At 39.2% G+C, this 23086-nt stretch overlaps 1 protein-coding gene across 2 annotated transcripts in view; it reads right to left on the bottom strand.

Annotated features, from left to right (window-relative positions):
• Window positions 1–10066: 10066 nt before the first annotated feature.
• The window catches only part of CPA6 (carboxypeptidase A6), a 78161-nt gene continuing 65141 nt past the window's right edge, over window positions 10067–23086 (bottom strand). For both annotated transcript variants that reach the window (XM_085539497.1, XM_015855679.3), the window contains exons 7-11: window positions 22932–23042; window positions 22581–22671; window positions 17616–17818; window positions 13075–13159; window positions 10067–11471 (exon numbers count right to left, since the gene is read on the bottom strand). In XM_085539497.1, the coding sequence (XP_085395623.1) occupies window positions 11284–11471; window positions 13075–13159; window positions 17616–17818; window positions 22581–22671; window positions 22932–23042 (678 nt within the window). In that variant the 3' untranslated portion in view covers window positions 10067–11283. The remainder of the gene's footprint in view (window positions 11472–13074; window positions 13160–17615; window positions 17819–22580; window positions 22672–22931; window positions 23043–23086) is intronic.

Raw genomic sequence — 23086 nt, 5'->3', positions numbered from 1 at the left:
TGAGAAGGCCAAACGGAACAAATACTGTTGGGCTGGTAAAAATCTTATTCTTCATCATTTGTAAGACAACCAGTAGATAATTGTTCGCAACCTGTTTCCTCCACATCCCGAGAACCACTGCTGGTTTTTGAGACTGCTTCTGTTCTGCAGTCCTGACAAGTGCTATTTGAAGCAAGCAGTGCTTGCCAGTACTGCAGTCCTTGAGTGGAAAGAAGAGGCTTGTATGCAGAGTTCTTATAATTGATATAGTGGGGTACGGTCAGTACTGATGAAAATGTTGATGGTGTTTTATATGTGCTTAGACCAAACTTGCTTCCTTAGCTAGCACTGAGACTAGATATATTTTGCAAATAGAAGCTTAATAACATGAATTTAATAGCAAGTTAAGGCAGCGGAGCTTCAGTTTGTCTATATATGTGTGTAAGATGGAAGTCACACCTATGGACAGCTCCAGATGTGGTCCTTAAATGTTCACTTAAATCATTTCAATTCATTAATTTGTTCTTAACTTTTCCTGGATTACATTCACTGCTTTCAGCACATTGCTTTCTTTTTGCTCGCCATTTTAAAACTGAAATAATACATGGGATGTTACTGCACACAAATGACATGGACACATGTAACAGGGCAACAATATGGTATGTTTTTTCAGAACTGAGCTGGCAGTGCTGGCAATACTCCTTCTCATATGGTTAAGGTCAAACCAAATGTAGATGCTTTGCTCTGCTTAAAAGCCAAAACACTCAACATAGGCAATCAGAATTTTTGCGTTTTTTGAGCAGCTTACAAGAAGGCTTCCTTAATCTTAAGGCATACTAGTCAACAAAGTAATAGGTAAAGCAAGGCAAACAATTGTGCATGATTTTAAAATGGTAATTCAAAACATTCTATCACAAAATGCATTATTCCATCAGAATTTTCCCCAAGTTTGTGGACATTTAATTTCATGGTTTCATTTCTTTTCATCATAGTGCTGGATCAAAGGTAGAAGATTAAAATCCAAATGGACTTTAAATTCACAGTGTACTGTATAAGAATGAGGCTGTGCCATTTGAAATTGGTATGAGTTTACATCAGAGCACAGTTTCTCTGTATGGAAACTGTGCTCTGATGTAAAAATCGGAGAGGTGACAGCAGCGTCTTATAACCAGGCTTCATGCACATTTGGAAAATGAGGTCAGTGTGTGAAATATAATATTAAAATATTTTAGCATATTTGCAAACCTAAATGTTACTGCAGTAATATAGTAAGGATTAATTTGTTTTAAAAATGCCAGAGAACACAGGAATCTTTACTCACTATTTCTATATGTAATGCCTAATTTTGAGGGTATTCTTAGTATGTAATTTACTAGAAAGCATTTAGTTTACTCAGACAACTCTAATAAATGTTTTACCATGGAACTATGACTGCCTTTTGTTTTTCTTTCTCACAGTAAGCTCCAAGAGCAGTTTCTTCCTAATGAAGGTATTGGCTTTTATAAGAACAAGGTTGGATTCTGCAGAGGCGAGCTGAACATGCTACGGCTGACTTGGATCAGTTGTTTACTAGTCTTGATTACTGATCATTTTCATCTCTTATAAATATAAGGGATCTTTCTCACTATGAATTCAGTGATCACCTTAAACTCAGAAGCCTTTAAATATCATATAATGCCTGCTAGAGGCAGGGAAATGATAAAATTAGCAGAGGAGAGAGGCACGTCTCTCATGGATTCGGCAGGCAGCTGGCAGCCAGCCACTGGGTAAAATCTGCACGGCTTCACCAGCCCTGGAATCTGCTGCTTTCAGTGACAGATTTGGAACTGCCTCGTGATGGATTTTAAATACTCTGCTTTGCTTGATTGTTTATCTATTGGCATGTTGTGTATCTTTGGTACTGTTTGTATGTTGCATAGTAGCACGTGTCTAACTTGTAAAAAAAATCTGTCCAGGATAAAAGAAGAAAAAATATGCATCAAGCATGCATCAAGCTAGGTAACTCATGTAGTGAACTGTTATTAGTAGGGAATGCCAAAACTATTTGCTTTTGCAATTCTGGCTCCAGCAATCTGCAAGGACAGGAAATGTACATGTAGAGTGACCGAAATTACTGGCAGGGGTAAGGGAAACCTGAGAAAGAGGAACAGAAAAGAAGATGCTTTCATGGTCCATAGCACCAGCCTTCACTTCTGGCAGCTGAAGAAATTAGCTCTGCTTGAATTGCAGTTGAAGTTAAAAGTCAGAAATATATGTAGACAGTTTGCCAAATATGTGTGCATGAGTTTCTCTAAAACAGTTTTTTTTTTGTTTTTTTTTTTCCCAGCTGCAATACATTTAGGAAAGCAGTTTGTTCCTTAGATGTCCCACAAGTCATGGGCAGCCCTGAAAGAAAGAATGTCGGACTTCTGAATTCAGCCAGAGCTGGATTTACTGGAAAATTAAGTCCCACTAAAGGTGGAATTTGTCTCGACTAATTTTAACGTTTATAAATTTTCATCTAGCCTCAACTGTCATCTGGGCTCTTGCTGTGTGAAAAGAGTAACATCTAACAAGGAACTTAGGCAGGAGCGATAGTACTGGACTGGAGATACACCATTTACTTTTCCCTACCAATTATAGAAGGTCACAAGTCAGTTTAGTTTAGATAAATAGCTTCCATATTACTGAAATCAGATGATTTAAATCCTACCTTCATAGCAAGAGGACTGTGAATTTCTCTTCCCAGCCAGGTGAAACTTGAGGCCTACCACCCCAGGGGACAAATTCAGGAAAAACAGAATGTGCAGAGCAACAGCAGTAAGCCTGTAACTCTAACACCTCCAGCATCCATAATACACAGCATTATCATCCCCCAGGAGCAGGCACAGGGGCTGCCTGTTTTATCCAGCCACAAAAGAATGAGAGGCTTTCCTGGGATATCTCAGAAATCTCAAGTGTGCTTTTGGTGGAGGGATAATTGTCCGTTGTGAAAATGCTAAATAATAGTGAATTGGCTGCTAAAGGTTTTGATCCTTTTCATGGCAGCCTATATAATTGTCAGGGAACACCTAAGGCAAAGCATGGATATTTGCAATTGAAGTGTGTGTGCCTTCCTAGGTGATACTCTTTTGTATGACTAAGAAATTTGCAGAATTTAAAGACATGTATTTATTGTTCTGTTCCTAAAGATGTGTGCTGGGGAAGTAAACTGGCTCTTGCTGTGTTAAAATAATTTCCCACACTGAATGTCAAATAAACTGATGTGTAATCAATAGTTTTCCCTTTCCTGGCAGCTTTGGTTTCTGTGCTCTAGTGGAATTGTGTGTAAAGAAGTGTGGTTTAAATAGATACACATTGTCAAGATATACTGAAACCTAGGAGAGCCTTCCTTGGAAACACTTTCCTCAGAAGTCTCATCTTCTGAGTTCCAGTGATCCTTTTTGCTTGGAATTTATTGCATGTCTTTAACTTCATGCTGTATATTGATAGTGCTGCAACTTTATCCTTCTCAGCTCTGGTATCAATCTATTCTTGAAAAACTGTGTATTTAATGAAAGTGTATTGCAGTGTAGAGGAAGAGAGCAAAATCATCATAATGGGTTTCTAATGAAAAGTGGAGAAATGCACTTCTACCGTGCAGTGAGATCAATTTTTTTAATGAATTTTATGTCAAGTTACTTTCTCTATAAAGGAAACTAATCCTAACTCTTATGTTTAGGTCTCCAGTATCTTACAGTGGCTATGTGGTGCTTTTTACACTTATCCACGTTTCCTTGTTGAAATACATCCCAGATGTATTTCAGGTTGCTTCTGCTGCCTCCGTTTCTTCACAAATGAGATATGCATCCATTTTTGCTGTGTTAGGTTTTATTCATATGTACAGCTAGAAAGGTGAAGGTAAGGGAGAAACCTGTGCAGGGTGAGAAATCCTCAGACTGACAGGGAAGGCATTACTGTGTACCTTCAGCTCTTTGCTAAATATCCATAAACGTTAAAAATTAATCATGTCAGAGGATTCCTGAATATTAATATTGTCCACATGAGAGTACTCCAGTGGTGATTTTTTTTTTTTACTTAAGAGAAGCCTGACTGAGGGCTCTGACACTGTCAGATGAATGCAGAAGTGATTTTCTAGATTTGTGTCCTTTCAGATCCTCTGCTTGTTACTTTGGAAATACTCAGCAGTATCCATTTGCTTACATTTATTTGGGATGAATATATTTTTATGCTTCTCACAGAGAATTATTCAAGCTAAAATGATTAGTCTTTGATTTTTTCCTATTTTTGTTTAATTTTTCTTCTTTCAACAGTTTGTTTAGTCACAGAGAGCCATTTGCTCTCACAGTAAGCCATCTGACCCAGCAGTCATCTAATTACCCAGTGTTGTTGCTTTCCTTTCATCTTTCTCAAGTATCAGTGCTTCAGTGTTTTTATTCCTGGTCTAAAATAAAGATGCATTTTTATACTCATTTAGGCAACCTCTGCTGAGGCGTTGGAGCATAGGAGAAGTCATGGAATGAATAGTTTAATCCAAAAAGAAATTTTTAAGAAACTATCTTTTTGTGTGCCCTTCAACAGATGCCTAAACGGGACAGTTATTCTTGTACATAGTCAGGCTTTGGCACTGATGGATTGTTTAAGACTCTCACAGGAGCCAGAGAAAAACAAGGCAGTAATTCTGGCAGTTTTCAGTACTGCCATTTCTGATGGGCTGGGTGTCAGTGGAAGAGCAGCCAGTCACACCACCCAAGGAGCCCTTCGTTTCTGATGAAGTGCAGAGAAGTGTGAAATGAATGGGGACCTTCCTTGCTCTGTTAAAATTCTGAGATAGATTTTAACACTTTTTTGAAAACTACAGTCCTGACAGCTGTGGAAACATGATGCTCCTACTCTCTACTCAGGAGGGGAGATTTATAGAAGAGCTCCCTGCATTCATCAGCATCAGCTCTGAAGTGTATCTCATTCCTCAGACAATGTTTGCTGTGAGGTCTCTGCTGAGACATCCCCTGAATGTTGCCATTCCTGTTTGCAGTGCTGAGTGGGGTACATTTGACAGGAAGTGGACTGGATCCGCTGGCTCCCTAACCAGCCTTCAGGATGACAGCAACTTCCTTGCTACAATCAGTGCAATATTTTTAGTAGAAAATCTTTCAAATGTGTAAGAAACTGTTTTTCTGTGTGTTTTTGTTGTTGTTGTTTTGTTGGTCTAAACTTACTGTTTTGAAAATTTATATCTGCAAATGGGTATTACATAGAAGGATTGTTCATAGGCTAAGGCAGACCCCAAATCCCGTAGGTCTCCCAGGGGTCTCCTCCAGCTCTTTCAGTCACTCAGGGCAATGATACATGGTCTTCTTCATAACCAGTGGGATAGCAAAGACTTTCTGGGATGCAGCCAGCATTGAGGCTTGAAGGCATAACACCTCACAGAGGACCGACAGTGGAGCAGACATTCATGACAGCAAAATCTGACCGCTTGGCTCTGCTGTGAAGACAATGCTTGGAGCTTCTATGTGATATGCAACAGAAATACACTGAATCAATTTCAGAAGAGCTTTGGGTCTGACATGGTTGTAATAGTGTTGATGAAAGCACTGGGGTGCTTGTAGTGTGCAGAGGAGAGATGTCCACACACGCGGCCTGCTGCCTGCACCCCTGTAGCTCCCAAGGAGTGCAGTGCCGCCATTACGTAAAGCCTCACGCGCTAAGTACACACTGTGCAGACAGGCGCCTTGTTTGTGTGTGAATGGGGCTGCGTAGGTATGTGGAGAAGCTGGCATATTTAACAGGTTCACCACTTAAATTTAGCACAGAAAATTAGAACCTGTTAGAGCCTGAAGTTGTCACTGACAGACAGAACTTGCTTTGGTTTGCGAATGGAAGGAGAGAAACAGAGCTGCGTGCAGCGTGATGTAGCAAATTTACCCTATGAGATAAGGCTCAGTACATTTTGCCTTTTTGACAGATTCTGTTCTAACAAGGCCAAACAGCAGCCCTGCTTCTCCCGCCACAGAGGCAAGCACAGCTTGCTTAACCCTTGGAAAGCTGGCCAACTCCCAGGAAAAAAGCAATGCCCCTTTCCAAACCGCATTCAGCTTTGTGAACGTGATAATTTAATTCAGAGCAAAGCAATTAGTCTGCATAAAGAGCTTAAAATATGCCAGATTGCTTTTTTTTCCGCTAAAAAACCACAACCAACAGCTATTTCTGGCTAATTAAGTGCAGAAGAACGTTTCACACTACCCAATCAACCCAAATTTTTGCAATCTGGAAGCCAAATAAAACAAAGCAGTAAGTAGCTCAGTCATTTTGGCTAAGATTTCAGACTGCTGTACTGTTTTTGTTTTTGCAGTTCCAACAGATGTATTATTTTCAAGTAAACAGAAGATTAGGTTTTAAAGTAAAACTTTCTCAGACCTAAAGTGATATTCTGCTCGGAACTAGTTAATAAAAAAGATTATTTATTTGGTTAAAAAACAAGACACTCTCCCCGCCAACATCAAGCTGTACCGATAGACAGAGGAACAGCCTGGCACTTAGTAGTCGGCACAAAGACTAAGACACCTGCTTGTAGTTCTACCGCAATATTTATTTCAGAACTGGTTATCTATTTTTTCAGTAAAAGTGTGTGCTCCTACAGATCTGGGGATAGATTAAAATATTTCCCTGTTATGACTATTCAGTCCACATGTATTCCAGTAATGCCAAATAGTGGTAAGGTAACAGGAACCTTGGAGCAGGCAGGACAGATGACAACATTATCCTATGTCTTCGTTGCAAAGGATGGAATTTCTTGGTCGCAGACAGTGCATTTTCTGCATGACTGGGGACTGTGGCAACATTTTATAATTAACATTTGAATCTATTATTTATGAGTGGATTCACTGATGTACAAGTTCAAGGGCAAGCTCTGCCATGCTTGACTCAGTCTCTCCGGAGACCATTCGAAAGGATCTGCACATGCAAAGAGCCATGACTTTCTGGTTGACTACTTCTGACTGCTAGACAGGGACAAACATTTTGAGGCTTCTGGGTTCCATGATACACCTAAATGTTCTTTAAATTTTCTAAACATCTCCTTACTCATTAAGTAGAACCAGGAATGAGGTTGTTGCTCTGAGATGACCCTGGTTATTCCAAATTTGCAGATATTCACAAAAAACCTTGTTGTTAAGGTAGGCCGCTCTGACATTAAGTGAAGCTTTTGGATATGAGTTTCTGAGCAATTGCACAGGCAGTGCTTCTCAAATAGGGAGATGGGCACGTTCAGGAGTGTGAAAGCCACTCTGGACTCTAGTTCACCTTCATCCAAGGCAGAGCACCCACCAGCACCTATACTGCTGACTCCAAAGCGCGGATGTGACTTGAGGGTCTGTTGATACAATCTGCCAGGACACAAATGAGCCCCCACACAGACCTTCTCCTACACTGATAGGAGGGAACAGTTTGATATCTTTAGCCCTTAAACTTTTATCCTGAAGGAGTCTGAAAATTGGACATTAAGCATTCCAGGTGGCCTACATTTTCAGAGGACAGAAGATTTTTTACAAAGTATTTTGTGTGATGAAATGTAATTAATGCCACAGAGTTCATATTTAAAAACTCTCTCTGTAATTTATTTGGATTTCTGTTCTCGTTTCTGCTTTTTTGCAGCAGGTGGAAAATTGATCTCTATGTATTTAAGGTATTATTCTGGTCTTTTACCATCACTTAAGAACTGAACGAAATTGGTAACGTTCTGGCTTTTAGTCTCAAAAGTCAAAACCATTAAATTGTTATGTGTGAGACTAGCATTTTTAGCAATGAATGTTATATAGCACTGAATTATGGAAATTATCGAATTTATTGAAATTACGGAAATAGTAGTTTCTCACAGCCAAAGGAAGGGTCAAAGGGCTTTCAAAAGTGTTGCTCAACTCATGGTTCTGAATATCTTATTCTTTGAGCAGTGCCATTAAATTGAATGCAAACATAAAAAGGGAGGGTGTTGTTTAACACCAATAAACTGGAATAGTTAAATATTAACTATTGTTATGGTTTTGGTAGGAAGTGTGATGCTTTCTTCTCAACTGTAAGTTGAGTAGTTTTTTCACTAAGCAGTTCTTTTGTGCAGTCCTCCAGCACATAATGCAATCAGCACGCTGCAGTTTGTTTTGTAGACAAACTGACTGTTACTGGTTGTTTCTAAGTAAATGAATGTTTGCATTCAAGGTCATTCAGAATCTTTCTGCTGACATTTTGGACATTTCAAAAAAGCAATTGCATTTTTCTGCAGGCTTTATGTGTTCCGTGGGTGACCAAGTACAGCAGTCTTTCTGAAGCAACTTCTGAAAAAGATGGTGGAGCTTCAGCCTTCAGCTTTGTTCTTTCTTCAAGATTTGCAACTAAACTCAGTACCTTATGAAACCTGTAAATGTCATTTTTGAAAATCAATTTATGAATGACAGTTCAAATCCTTTGGAATCTTTCTAAGCTCTCATTTGGGATAATGTTTTTGCTTGGGCATGGTGACTTACAGAGCTGTGGGCTTGTTTCTTTCACATGAATTAACCTCACAGTTCTTAGTTCATAAAAGCTACCAAAGGAAAGAGCAGATGTCCACAAAACCTTGTCTGAACACTTTTTCCAAGTTACAGAAGCAGTTGTATTTATCTGCAAATAAGCAATGGAAGTGTAATTCCTGAATTCACATAATGATTATATATATATATATATGATTTTGTCTGCTAGATTAATAACCGCTGTTTTGCTGTTCGTGTGCTTTCTATTGTGTTGAATGATAGACTGTACCTATCATCATAAGATAAATCCACATTTCTCAAATGCTGTTACCAATTCTGTTGTCCTATAGTCAATAAGGACTACTGAAGGGAAGTACATTGGGAAGAGATGTAAGTAATTATGGAGACAAGTAAGAAATGTTCAAAGAAGTAACACCTTTAAGTCAAAAAGGCTGTTGTTCTATATCCAAATAGCTGATTTAGGGCCCTTTCCTTAGGGTAAACTGCTCTATTTAGAATCATTTTTGCTGATTATTTGTTGTACAGATTCTTAATTCAGGAAATAAGGTTTATTCTTTTCCACTGACAGTCTTTCTGATCAGCTTTCGTGACCCCGAACTTAAAGGAGTCAAAGACCATTTACACTTGCATTCAGTTATGAGTCACTGAATTATGCTGTATGAAAAGATCTTCAAAACTCAGCTCAGCTCAGCTCTGAGGTTTCAGCTGCACCCAGAGCACAGGATGTAGATTTATTCATCCAGTGATTTTGAAATCAAATACATCTAAATGTCAAAGTTTCTTAGATGTGTTAGAATACTTGTCACTATTCCTGTACAGGGTCAATTGTATCTAAAATGTTAGGACCTATTTTTTACTAAAATAATTGTTCCTTCCAAGAGTTCAAATACTTTTTCAGTACCAGTGGAGATGTGATGGTATGGAGATAAAGCTGTAGCACTGCAGTGGTAAAATGCCTTATGCTGATTAGGCATCTTTCACACCTTCTGTCCTTCACTACAGTCCCACATGTCCTTGTAACAGTTCAATCTTATTACCTAAATCCAGAATAACTCCTGACAATTAGTACTACTTAACTTACACACAATCAAGACTGCTCGTCAAGAATTTGTACATAGCAAAAGATTGCTGTTGCTGCCTTCAAAATATTTATTAATTATGGTCATAAGCAAATGGGAGATGATCAGTGGGTAGATATTTTTAGTGCTTCTGTCCCCTAAGTATTGAAGCAGATTAGAAACTCACACTACTCAGACATGTCTGAACTAATCAAATCTGGACAAGCATTCAGAAAACTTGTTTAAAATAAATATAAATAAGAAAATGCTAAATTTACAGAGAATGAGATTCTGTCATCTTCGCTCATCTCATTGCCTTTTGCATTCCTGAAGACAATGGTATAACTTATTAAAATGCAGTACTCCCCAGTCTCATATATGTTCTCTGCTATGTTCAAGCATGTATCTACAGAGGGTGTAGATTTTTTCAAGTGTTGCATCTTTGGTGTCAGAAATGTTTTACAAATAAGGAAAATTGCTAAATCCATGCACTAAGGCCTTAACAATGAAATAAAATACAAAGGGTACTTCAAAAGCCTCTGAAGATTTTATTAACAAATACATATTATTTAAATCATTATGGCATAAGATTAAACTCAAAAATAATAAAGTAAAATATATGCATTTGCAGATATAATATGATGAAAAAATACTATTTTAAAAGCACCCAAAAAGCTTCAACAAGTTGTTACATATTTTTGTGCTTTCACATCATTATTCTTTCCAACATAGTACTTATTCTCTTTCAGCTGTAAAGCTTCTGATTTCACCTCTGTCCCACTTAAGAATCTATTATTAATTCCTTTAAAGCATGCAAAAAATATGACTTCCAAGAACAGCCACACAGCCACAGAACTCACTGCAAGGTTACCGATGAATAAAACATCACTTAGCACCGTAATTGCAGTTTAAGGCTATACCCTCTGCTGGTGGAAATGGGCACAGATTGACTACAGCAAATCCCAAAGGAACCTGTTGCCTGTCTGGGTCCAAGTTCCGAGTTGTGGCAAGTTGCTTTGTCAGCTACAGTCTCTCTGTAAAGCACAGTATTGTATAGTTCAATAATATTTCATTATAATTCTAACATGTCTCTAGGGAAGTTACATTTTCAAAGGCAATGTGTCCAATCCAATGTATGCATTGGAAAGGAGATATTTCTCAACAGTTAAAGGAAACGTTGGGTCAAATCTCACTTTATATGAAAAGAAACCACAGAAGTGCAAATACGTATGTATGCATACATGCAGAAGAAAGCTGCTTTGCTACCTGTAGCACAGCCAGCTGGAACTATATGCCATACTGCCATTTACTGCTATAGACATGGGCCCATGCTGGGGCGCAGGGTGCATATACATGAATGTAAACTTTATCCTCTGGTTTGAGAAACTCTGCTAAGGGAAGTCTTCATGTTTGGGAAAGCAGTAAGGCCAGGGACAGTGTGGAAACTGTTTTCTCTCAGGCATCTCTATGTGGCCCTAGGCCTGCCCCACTGAAGTCCCTGTCAGAGAATCAAAGATCTATCACGAAAAAGAACTAAGCATGTTACATCAGATGGATAACTAAGATAGTATATCAACTTCATGGACTTTTTTCCATTTCCAGCCATATGAATCTAGTAGAAACAATACCACATTTCCCATTATCTTCTATAGCTTCTATAGGCCAAGCTTAGCATGATATATTCACTGAAAGGCATTAATTCTGGAAATAAAAGTCTCAGTTCCAGAGCTTAGAAATAACTCTCAGTGACATTTCTTCAGCAGATGAAAAGTGATATTTTTGACCGCAAGCATGGTCTCTGTGCAGGTTGGCCTGATCAGCGTCTCAGGGAGTAAAAATCCAAAGTGCCCGGTGTCGCGCAGTTCAAACGCAAATGCATATGGGATGCCGTTTTTGTAGGCCCAGTCCATAGAACTGCCAGAACTCACATCTGAAATAGAGAATTCAGCAACTATTGAAAAATACCACAAGTTAAGTGCAGGTCATGTTGGAAATGCAAGGTAGTTTTTGTGGCATTTTATCTACAGGACACTGGGAGTGCACCTGCAACTCAAGCTGCTGCTCCCTGGCCCTGAACTCTCTTCAGTGATGCCCAGAACCTTGTGAAAGGTGATTAGCCCAATACAGGATTAGACCTTTATATTTTCACAGGAAAAAATTAATAACTGACTTCTCAGTGTAAAGTGAAACTTCAATAAAAGTGAACTTTCAGCATAAAGCACCAAACAGTTCTTGCCTCCAAGTGAGTGCAGTATACAGCTTTGCTTCCACAAAGATCTCCCAGCTGGACCTTTGCTTGCACATTCCTCAGTTTAACTCTAGCTTTTTTGAGTCAATTCATTTGCAGAGAGAAGGAAGAAAGATGATAGAACAAACTACATTCTCCTTTTAAAAGAGCTTTTAAGATTTCTTTTCATTTCTGTCTCACTGTCTCATGATTTCCTTACAGCATGAGGGCATTTGCATAGGTGGTGTCTAATATTAACAAACCTTCCAGAGGAAGTGTATTTCTTATGCTTTTTGTTATCTCCATATGCTGATTACCCAAGACACTTGTATTTATATAAAGATCCTTCTCCCATGTGGCCTGCTTTCCTCAGTGCAGTTCTAGCATTAATTCACAGTGCTATTCCTTCAACACAGTGAATGACTGCACTGTAATGAGCATAAGATGATGACTGTGCTGTGAGATGGGGACCCATGATAAAGTGTGACACATAGAGCCTGAACCAAAACACAGCAACAGTAAGAGAGATGCAGGAGATTACTTGTGAAAGATCTTGCTATTTACTTAAGTTCCTCACTTTTTCAGTCTCTTATCTTTGCCAAGTGAATACAGGCCTTATAGTTTAAGTAAAGAGAATGATGTTTCTCTGAGACCTACTGAATATCATTTCCTCTTTCCTGTTTGCGTGGAGAGCTTGCCTGACAAATGTCACTATATATTTAAAGGGCATATTTTAAAGACATTTTGTCTATAGGAGAAAGTGCATTTGAAATCACTCTCTGAAAAATGAAAGATATTTACATACAGATGCTATTGCTGCCAGTTATCATCATTTAAACACTGAGGAATTTGAAACCTGGGTTTTAAAGAGATCATCTTAGATTTCAGAATGAGCTCTCTGAATGGCTGTATCTGTCACAAGGGCACAGAGAGAGAGACAAAGCAATGGTGAAAAATGAAAACTACTTTAAATTATTTTCTCTCAAACACTTCATAACTTTGCAGTGCATTTGCAGTATCTGATAAAGACCATTTATTTTTTAAAAAATATGTTTTTATATTAGAATATGCTACTTTCTGGATTTCCCCCTTCAAATGCATTGCATTTTAATCTCTTTTATTGCATCAGTTGGCTTAATCATATTGCAATCAACTGACTGACTCAGTTACAAAACAACTTCTTCCGCCTTTCTCACCATCCACTACTGGAGCAAAGTTTGTTTAAACAGTATTTCCTTCCTTTGCTATAACAAAGGTGGTCTCCTTGTTATAGGTAGTCATACACCTGCATCAGAAGGAAACTCACACAAAGTGCTGGATGCAGGACCGTATCTGTATCTTACACCATAGGCAGACTGAAGAGCATTAACAGCATTATAGGCTGCAGATTCCTGTGTGGGGGAGAAAAAACAAATGCATAAATTAGATTCTGAATTAAACACTGCACTGGGGCTGTAAACTGAGCCATGTGTCGCCAACTACTGGCGCAATGTCCTGTTCTGTATGTCCATGGCAGCTAACCTAAAGTGATTTTAAGCAAGAAATACATTATTATTACTGACAGCAATTCCCTAAATGCTAAGAACTTGATTCAGTATTTTCATGGCATACATAAACTCACTGTACTGTGAATGATCAGCCATTAAATATCTGTAATTATTGGTGTATGTATGTCAGTTCAGTGATGCAACAAATGTTGGTAACACGTGAGATGGTGAGATAAAAGAATCCTGAGGCAGAATAAAAGCTAAGCAAACAGGTTTCTACCAACAGTTGCACATATATTTCCCTGTATGCTAAACCTCATTTCTGCTGTGTGAGTGAAGGCTACATTGAACAGTGGTTAAGTGAACAGAGTGGGAAGAGGGAAAGAGGCAATCCTGAATCTCTGATGGACTGGAGAATGTTCACCACTGGTTTAACTTCCTTTAGGATCAGATGACGTGGGCCTGGAGGTTTATCTCCACTGTTGCAGAAATGCAAATTCAGAACTGTTTGAGGAAAATCAGTGTCTGTATTTCAAGATCCATATGGATGCACTATATTCATGGCATCCTGTAAAACTGGGTGCAGAAGGCCTGGCCCATGACCAAGGTCACAACGAACAGTGCTTGCGGACACACAAAAAAAGGTACAAATGTTGGAAAGGAAAATGAATGTTGTATTCTCAGAAGAAAGGATCCTGTAGAATGTAGAGTGAAGGCCAGGGACGCCTAGAAAATGCAGTGATCTCCCTATACAGAACACCATTGGAGCTAGAAACTGCTGGAATTTGAACCTCAGTAGGAAGCTGCAGTAGTTAAGTATTTTTATTTCCTGAAGAGCTGTAGTGTTCAGCTTATGCAACTCCTAATGAACTTGGTCCTTACGCTGCTATTCACCAGACATGGATGAGTGCACAGGGAAGGATTACTTTGTACCTGCCTCTCTGTTTATTCACCTTCTCTGAATTCCAGTCCTTTGCTGTTGTCAAGAGTGAGGATTCTGGCTTAATCTCTGCTTTGACCAGTACAGACATTCCTGTTTTGGATCTTTATCCACTCCAGCAGACAAGCTAGAGAATATTGCTTTAAAATGACATTCTGGAAAATAAAGCAACCCACATTTATTTTTACTCACTGGTGGCACTGGTTAGCAAGTAGGGCTTTAGGCAGTTAGTTTTACAATGAGAACTGCTCTTAACAAAGGGAAGAGCAATTTTTTAACCCCAAAAAACTCCACAAGGCGAAACTGGATTTGTTCTGTTCATTTCTTAGTGCAGGACTTTTGTGCTGGAAACTGTGGCCTGTTGTTTTCAGCTCACCCCTCATTTCCATCATACCTCCTCCATGAGAAGCTGCACTGCTGGATTCGGTGCAGGGCTGGGATGTGTCTGAAGGGTAACTTCTGACTCACCCATACTAAGCATGAGAAGGTGATTGGAGGCCTGAGGCAGAGGGAAATGCTGTCTCTGGGACTGCTCCCCTCTTATGTATGTGGATGCCTTGACTTTGGTGAGTCAGGGCACACATATGACCCTGAAGAGCCAGGAGGTTACAGACACTGTTAGGCTGCAGCCATGGCAGATGTTCCAATAAATATGCCGTGGAAAAGAGAACACAGACACAAAGGAGAGTGCTCCCTGCATGATTTACACATTATGGAGCAATGACAGAAAAGGGGTGAGCCATGTTGAAATCATTGTGAAGAAATACTAGGGTAGTTCCCACTCAAGTATGTAGGGCATGTAAGCGGGTGTTCCCCGTGGATCTCAGCCTTGAGGGCTGCTGCTCACAGCCACTGCTGGGGTAATGCATCCAAAACTGGGGACTGTGCTGATCTGCATCATACCATGCAGATCATACCGTTAATATACCTAAGCAACTAGCCTTTGAGCACTGTAAAGGAGAAAGTTCTGTACAGAATTGTCAGATATTTATGAAGAGACACGCAAGCTCAGCTGTGTCATTTAATCCCACTGTAAACAGTACAGCAAAAGACTGTACAGGAAAAAAAGGAACAAACAGTAGGTGAAATTTGAAACTCTCTGGGTGAATAAATGTTTCTGCTGTTTTGCTTTTTGCTTTCTTCAATCTCAAAAAACGATTTACATTTTAAGCATCTTAAAAGAACAGATTTCAGGAGAGTGTTAATAAGAGACTTGTGCCTAAATTAGAACAGAATATGCATGTTGTGATCAGTACACAGCTCTCCCCTTTCAAAGCAGCTCTGAATAATTGAACACTTTAATCTAAATGGTAACTGACAGCTCTCCAGAATGATATACAACCCAGACTGAAACACCCTTTCTTTTGCTTGGGATTAATTGCACCCCTCTGTTAACACCAAATACTCTATCTGTTGTACATGTGGAGTCCACTGTACAGAGTTCATGTAGACCAGCAGAGCTGGTTCCATCAGCAGCAGGAAACAGGGACTGCCACTTTCCAACACACTATAATTTTGCAAGAGAACTGGAGTATCTGAAACCTCAACCTAAGTCACCATTTGAGATGCTTCAAATATTAAAGATTGTTCAAAGGAGCCACCAGCTGATGGAGCTTTTGGCTGTTGGCAAGCATTAAAACTTATAAATAAATAACAGTATTCCATTCATTTTCACTCTAGCACCCGCGCTGAACTTTCTAAATAACAGGAAATTACTTCAGTTCCTTATTCCAACCTCCCTGTTCTTTTTGCCCCATTTTAGTAAAAATAATGATGGATTCCAAATACTGGCAGAATACTTAGAACTGGGATTTGACTTTCATTTGTCCAGGACTGTTTCTTTGTTGCTTTAGGTCTGCACACCACTCCCTTTGACGCAAACCTCGATGGATTCAAGGTCTCACAAACTTAGTAGACAGTTAGCACTCATCAACGATGGGCTCCTTTAGTCTAACAGCTCCTTCCTATCAACATGTCTTTGTGCTTTTCTGTTTTGGCTGATAGAAAAAAAAAAAGGATGCCTGCACCTGCTGGTCTTCAAAGAAATGAGATCTTGGGGTTTAAAATTTCAAGTGTACAGTTTTTTTTTTTTTGGTAAGTAATAGTTACCAGCTCATTTGGGAGGCTCTTCTTTCCCTTTGCTACGTGCCGAAAGAGGGTGGAGAAGGTAGAATAAAAACAAGGTCCATGGATTTATTCATAGTGAGTCCCCACAGATCTTATATTTTTAGCTCCGCTGACTGCATAGCCAACTTCTAATTTGCTCTGTTTCCCAAGGATGACATCACGCAGTAGAGATTTTGGTAACTCATGAAATTAAGTGTCGTAACAGAAATAAACCAACAAAGGATTCAGTTTGTGCAGTGCTTGATGCTCAGCCTCCTCAGAGGGCAGCAGAGTGAAACTTCAGTGAGTCTCCAGGGACTAACACATCATTTATTTTGCACAGGATAAATCTAAGGTGCAGTTAAGCTCTTTTTGAAGTAAACAAGCTTAAACTGGTAAGCTAAATGTCAGTGTAACTTTCAAGACCAAACTGAGAGATGTACGGACAATGTAATTTTACCAAGAATTGAGGGCAAAAGAAAGGGGCTTGCTACTGATTGCTGCAATGGGTGACTGAGAGCAGGAGCAAACAGCAAGTGAAGGCTGAGCAACTCTTTCCTAGGAAACTGGGCTAGAGGATGGGTTTTGTGCACAGGATGCTGGCTAACAACAGACTTCAAACTGCAGGCAGGGCGAACAGCTTTTCTGCATTTGGATGAGCATGGAATACACAAATTGTATGTATTCGTAGATCAATAGGCTTGCATAAAAATCTACGCTATTAATTTAATCTCCTAATAGACAAAAGCTCCAACGCACCTGGTGTTAATTAACTGCTTGTATTAAAGTGCTGAAAACACTGTGCCTGAGCAGACTGATACATAAAGCACTAGAAGCTTTATTTTTTAGTGAAATCTCCCAGATTTCTCTTCTGTTGGATCAATGTTGGATCACTTCAGTTTTATTTTGGTCATAAAATTGAAGACAGTCTTCTTTGTGCCTCAAGAGCACGAACAGACAGAATTCCAGATAGATGCCCAAGGACTTAACTATGTAATTCTTCTTACTGTTAATTAAATAAAATTAAATAAAATGATAATTCCTATAATTAAAACCCAGGGATTTATGCTATCAGGTAATTTGCAGGGACTGATGGATGGAAGGCACTATACCATTTTAATCAAATTACTGCTGACTCACTTCAAGTGAAGGTTATATAATCAGAAACAAGATTGCAAGCAGATCCAGAATGCATACAGCTACGTGTTAAACAAGAGAAGAGCATGGACTGAACAACTCTCTTCTCAGGACAAAATCACACCAAAAAAAAAGCTATACAGTGAATTGTGCTCTCCCAAGTGCTTATGTACTTACCACACAGCTGAAGTTTGGAATAGTTGCATATTTGTAAGAGTAAGGGTACAGCAGCATCTGTGCATATGCATGGAAGGACAGGTAGGCTTTTATTTGCTTACGATGTTTGCGAAGAAAATGAGCAACAGCCTTTACTTCAGGCTCAGACTCAGGGAAGGGACCACAGTAGGTGTCATCGCAAGGGTGAAGAGAGGCCCCTTCATCTAGAATGCAATGAGAAAGCTGGTGGTGAACAATCATGTAGAATTTCAAAGGGTCAGCCCGTGTGACCTGTGTATAAAAGCATGAAAAGCAATAAACAAATTGTTTTCATGTGACTGATGGGCATGAGCCAGTGGGACCTCAGTACAGCAGTGTGGTCATTGAATAGATGCACCAAGTGGCCAAGTGGCCAAGCTCCATGCAGTGCTTCCCAGAGGTCATATTTTTAATCCAACAGAAAAAAGGAGAGTCTGACCTCACTTTTCTTCAGTATTTTTTTCAGTAGCTTTCTGTATGAGGGGCACTCTTAATAGCATTCTGACATGGAGTTTGTGTTAAAACCATTGCAAGGTTTCAGCTGGTTTATTTGAAATCAGAGAACTATGCCCCTGTCACTAGTCACTGCCAGGACAAATCCAGCCTCTAAGAGTAGTTTCATTTATAAAGCGATAGCTACAATGGTAGGTTGCTAACCTCACGTGCATTGCCTTAGAGAATGGTTTAAACAGGAGAAATTCCCTAACTACTGCCTATTTTTAATCTTATAAACCCTATGAGAAAAAAAATGATGTGCTGCATGGGATGATTGCTCAGTTAGCTAAAATAGAAATCATCTCAGCTTGCACAGAGCTTATTTTTCTTTCAAAAAAGGGCAGGGGTTCAATTGTGAGGATTTCTTTCACCACATCATCCTGCTCAGGTGACAGTGAGCTACAGAAGCAAAGCCTATGTGTAATATCCCATGAGGCAGTGAAAGATGAAACTCAGAAAAGGAGACATAGCAGTGGCTCCTTTATCATCTAACAATTCTGGTTCTAAGCCACTGTCTCACTTACAGCTGAGGGCCTGAGCCTAAAAGAACAATTTTTATGCAAATCCATGCTACTCTTTTATCCACTGTGATTTCAAAATGCCACGTTTTACTCTGACCTGCAGAATAATAATAGTTTGTTTGTGACATTCTCTTGTGCCATCGGGGACTTTACAAAAGCAGTGTTTTATTAGCTTTCCTTTGTATAGTAAGTACTTCCATCTTCAAATAATAAGAAAAGAGCAGTGAGAGTGAGAATGCATAATAATATGAAATGGAAAAGGGTTATGCAATCATCCTAATGCAAGAAATAAATAAATAAAAATTAGAGTGAAAGTATCCTATACTGCAACTTCATTTGTAATAGGAAAGATGAAGCTACCATTCAGTGGCCACAGGTGAGGATATCAGAAGGTATTAATGCTTAGATAGTCGTGGATATGGAAGGGTTATATTGAGGGCAGATGGTGTCCTCCCTGCAGAACAGATGGCCAACATGTCATCTGAATCTCGAGAGTATACTGCCTCGATGCCTTGTCAGGTGATATAGCTAAAGGAAAGCTATTTCACAAAGCCTGCAGAGCCATTGCTTGTTTTTCTGTTTCTGTTTTTGTGTTTTTTAATAGATGCTTCATCTCCCATAGCAGTGTTGTATCCTGAACCATAAAAATGAGCCTCCTTCTCAATATGCAAAACAGCATATTCCTACAAGCTAAATATTAAATGATCCAGTGGTAAAAGACGACTCGGTTTAGTTACTTTTAGTGAAGAAAAGGCTCTCTAAACTGTTCAGCCTACTATCATGAGCCACTTGCAATCCCAGCTGTAGTTAATGCTTTTCCTTGAGTGAAGCTGGCGGATGGTAAAAAGGCTGAGTTTCCATGGTGCCCATGAACAGTGTTGGATGTCCTCAATTTTCATACTAAAAGTTCTTTTACAGTAGCACAAGAAAGAAAAAAAACAAAAAAAACCCAAACAATAAAAACCAACAGTGAAACAGTGCTATCAACTCCTGTGAAATATCAGTTATAGTCATGAGAAGAAAATGGAATTGCATAAAACATCATCGTGCTGCCTTATTTTTGTACCTGGGGGAGGGCAGGTATCCTCTGACATGCTTCATGAGATCAAAGGTGCGAAGGAAATGTGTGCAGAGACTGGTAACACAAACTCTGATTGGGTACAGAAGAAAGACTGGGAGTACAGATGACTGGAGCATGATTCTTGAACTTCCTAGTGGCCACTTCTGCCAGAGTGGGGCACTGTCCTTAGTGAGCAATGAAGTGACTTGTCCTTTCACCTTCCAGGCTGTCTCATAACTTCTTGCTTCAGGAGTTGGACTCAATGATTGTTATGGATCCCTTCCATCTCGGGATGTTCTATGATTCTATGATTCTATGATTCTGTGATTTATCTCATGAATGTTAAACCACTGTGCTAGTTACTGCACATATGTATATCAGAGGGCATCTGTAACCCAGAGATCTTGCAGTCAGTATTCACCTAGCCCTGTCTGCAAATGCTGTGTGCTATTTTAGGCACAGGGGGCTGCAGTGATATTTATCACAATAAGAGATATAGCCTTTTTTTCAGCCCCTAGAGAATACAGAAGCAACATCATAAAGCTTACATCAAATCCCTGCACTAGATGGGAAGAGGAGAGCAAAGGGGATGCTGTGCTATCTTTCCTAAGTAGATCTGTGTGGCTTTGCTGAAGCTGGCTTCTGCCATACCACATCTGCCTGGGAGCCCAGCAGGGAAGTTAGAGCCTTGCCTGCAAACTCTAGGTATGACTGAACTGTATTAAAGGGTTTTTACAGGTGTGCGCAGGATTAAATTTTAAATGCATCACGATTATACAAGTCTCAAAGTGTGATATGATCCAGATTCTTCTCTGCTTCCATTAGTGTTATATTAATGAGAACACAGGGCTCCGGGTGAGGATCTTCTGAGCACCAGTCAGCCCTGACCATGAATGAGCTCTTTATTCTCTGCTGAAATAGAGATGAATAAAATGGAGTTTGGTGTCTGGTGCAGGAAGCAGGGCATGTGCATAGTGGGATGATGAGCAACCTTGGAAGAAGTTTTATTTTTTAAAGTCAGGGAGAGAACCTGTCTTTCATGTGTAGTGCAGGGAAGAAATGCAACAAGCAGTGGTTTGCAACACACAATGTGTGTGTTTTGTTATAGTTTTTACTCAGCCCAGAAAAACTCATCTTCCTTTATGGAAAAATGAGTAAACATTATTGGGACTGAGCAAGAAGTGTTTGAGTTAAATACAGTGGGAGTGTTTTAACACAGGAGAGAATTTTTAATACAGGAGAAAGGAAAGATACGAACCAAAGAAAGATTAATTAGGACTAGAAAGAAAATACACAGTGTGAAAATTAATGTCCCACTGATAGGTCACTATAATACGGCCCTGAAGACTTTGTGAAAGAACTTTCATTCTAATTAAGCTGGTGGCTGTCTTCTGAATAGTAAACATATGTCCCCAAAATACCTCCAGTTGTGACTGTGTTTAGGACTATCTTCTGTAAAGTAGGGATTCTCACCTAATAACTGTAACTGCTTCCATGTCTGAGCTCTCTTTACTGCAAATATATAGAAATTTAGTAGTTGATAGAAAAGGCTGACACCCATCTCAATACAACTGTCTAAATCCTAGTGATAGGATTAGATGGCATCACACTGCACCAGGAGAGGTTCAGGTTGGATATTAGAAAAGATTTCTTCTCCAAAAGAGTGGTGATGCATTGGAACAGGCTGCCTAGTGAGGTGGTGGAGTCACTGTCCTTGGAGGTGCTCAAGAAATGTGTAGATGTGTGGCATTTGGGAACATGGTTAGTGGGCATGGTAGTGATAGGTTGATGGTTGGACTAGATGATCTTAGAGGCCTTTTCCAGTCTTAATGACTCTGTGATTCTGTGAAATTGGAAGCATATTTCACAGGTCTTTGTTGCACTGAATATGTAATTCTGTTCACTCTCGTCACACTTATAATCACCCTAGGTAGGTTGCTTTCACTTAATTTCATCCTTACAATTTAAAAATGTCTGCCTGGAGAATCAAGTCAAATTGCACAATACTTACTGCAAGCAATTAATCAGCACTGTGGAAACACCTGAAAGGAGGGCTGTTGAGCTAGAAGTGTGTAAACACTACGTAAGAAAGGTGAGGAAAGTTGCTTAAGGTGGGAGAGCAGGTGAGCAGAAGAGCCAGGTGTATAACACTGTATTTCATAATCAAGGGCTATTACTTTCGGTTGTGGCAGAACTTGTGTGACAGCTGACTTCTGTGTGAGAGTTGCATCATCTTGTTATAAGTGTTAATAAAGTGCCCTTCCTTTTTCAGTTGATTCACTCCAAATCTTCTGCTAGCATTTCATTACTACTGTGTTCCATATGCGAAATGTAGGTGAGTTTTTATGTATTTTAAGTATTTGCAGAAATTCTAGGAGCTTTAAAATGGATCTCCATGCATTTAAAGGCATCTTATTTCTTCATTAAATCTCTAACAACAATGGACTTAAAATGTTCTCAGACATTTCTCTACAAGGCCAACAAAGCAAATCTGTCTCTAAAACTAAGTTCATCTCAGAGATGAGATCAATTTAATGAAACAAATCTAAAGCTGTAGTCAGGTAGATTCTGAAATGCTATGGGCCAAACTCAATACTGTGCTTTGACTGAGTTATATGGCAGAAATATGGAAAAGCTGTATGTTCAGGTTTTTTAATTTTGCCACATGTACCATGAAAACATGTGGTTTATTTTTTTCTTAAGATAGAAGGAACATTTAAGCCCTGCCTTGTGGTGCTATGAGAAAGCACCTTCAACTTTAACAATGGAAAGAGAACAGTTCACAACAGACGCGACCTAACCTACTTACTATGTTTGAAAATTAAATGCAGGGTAATCTGAACTGCCGGACCAAAGTATTTCCAGACTTACCGCACCATTTCACTTTCCAGTTGCGATTAGCATCAACCCCATGACACCAAAACCTGGAGTTCTTTGATCTTGTTTTTCTCCAGAACCGATCCTAAAGTAAGTTTTAAAACAGTTAATTAGCAATATTACTGTACTTTTACAGAAATCTCTCTGTTCACAAACAAACACACACAAAAGCTCAACCCAGTAATAATTTCCAGTATTCTGTTTTACCTGAATTAATTTACTTCGATTTTGCATGATACAGAGTGATGAGTGAGATTATACAGAAAGTCATCTTTGAATGGTGTATTAAGCATTCAGCCTTCCTGTCTGAATCATTTTTTGAGTAATACTACTAATAGTACTTACGCTTGTCCAGCTATAATGGTATCCATCCACATTAAATACAGGCATAACATAGAAATACAGCTGAGTGAGCATCTTCTTCATGGCAGGATCAGTCTGGTATGTCTGAAGAGCCTAAATAAGATAAGCCAAATAAAGTAGTTTTTAAACCAAAAATA

This window comes from Coturnix japonica, chromosome 2 (genome assembly GCF_054131305.1).
Source record: "Coturnix japonica strain WE chromosome 2, WE-NBRP24, whole genome shotgun sequence".
Lineage (NCBI taxonomy): Eukaryota > Metazoa > Chordata > Aves > Galliformes > Phasianidae > Coturnix > Coturnix japonica.
Note: the sequence above shows the minus strand (reverse complement) of the source record. Positions and strands in the feature narration are given on the sequence as shown.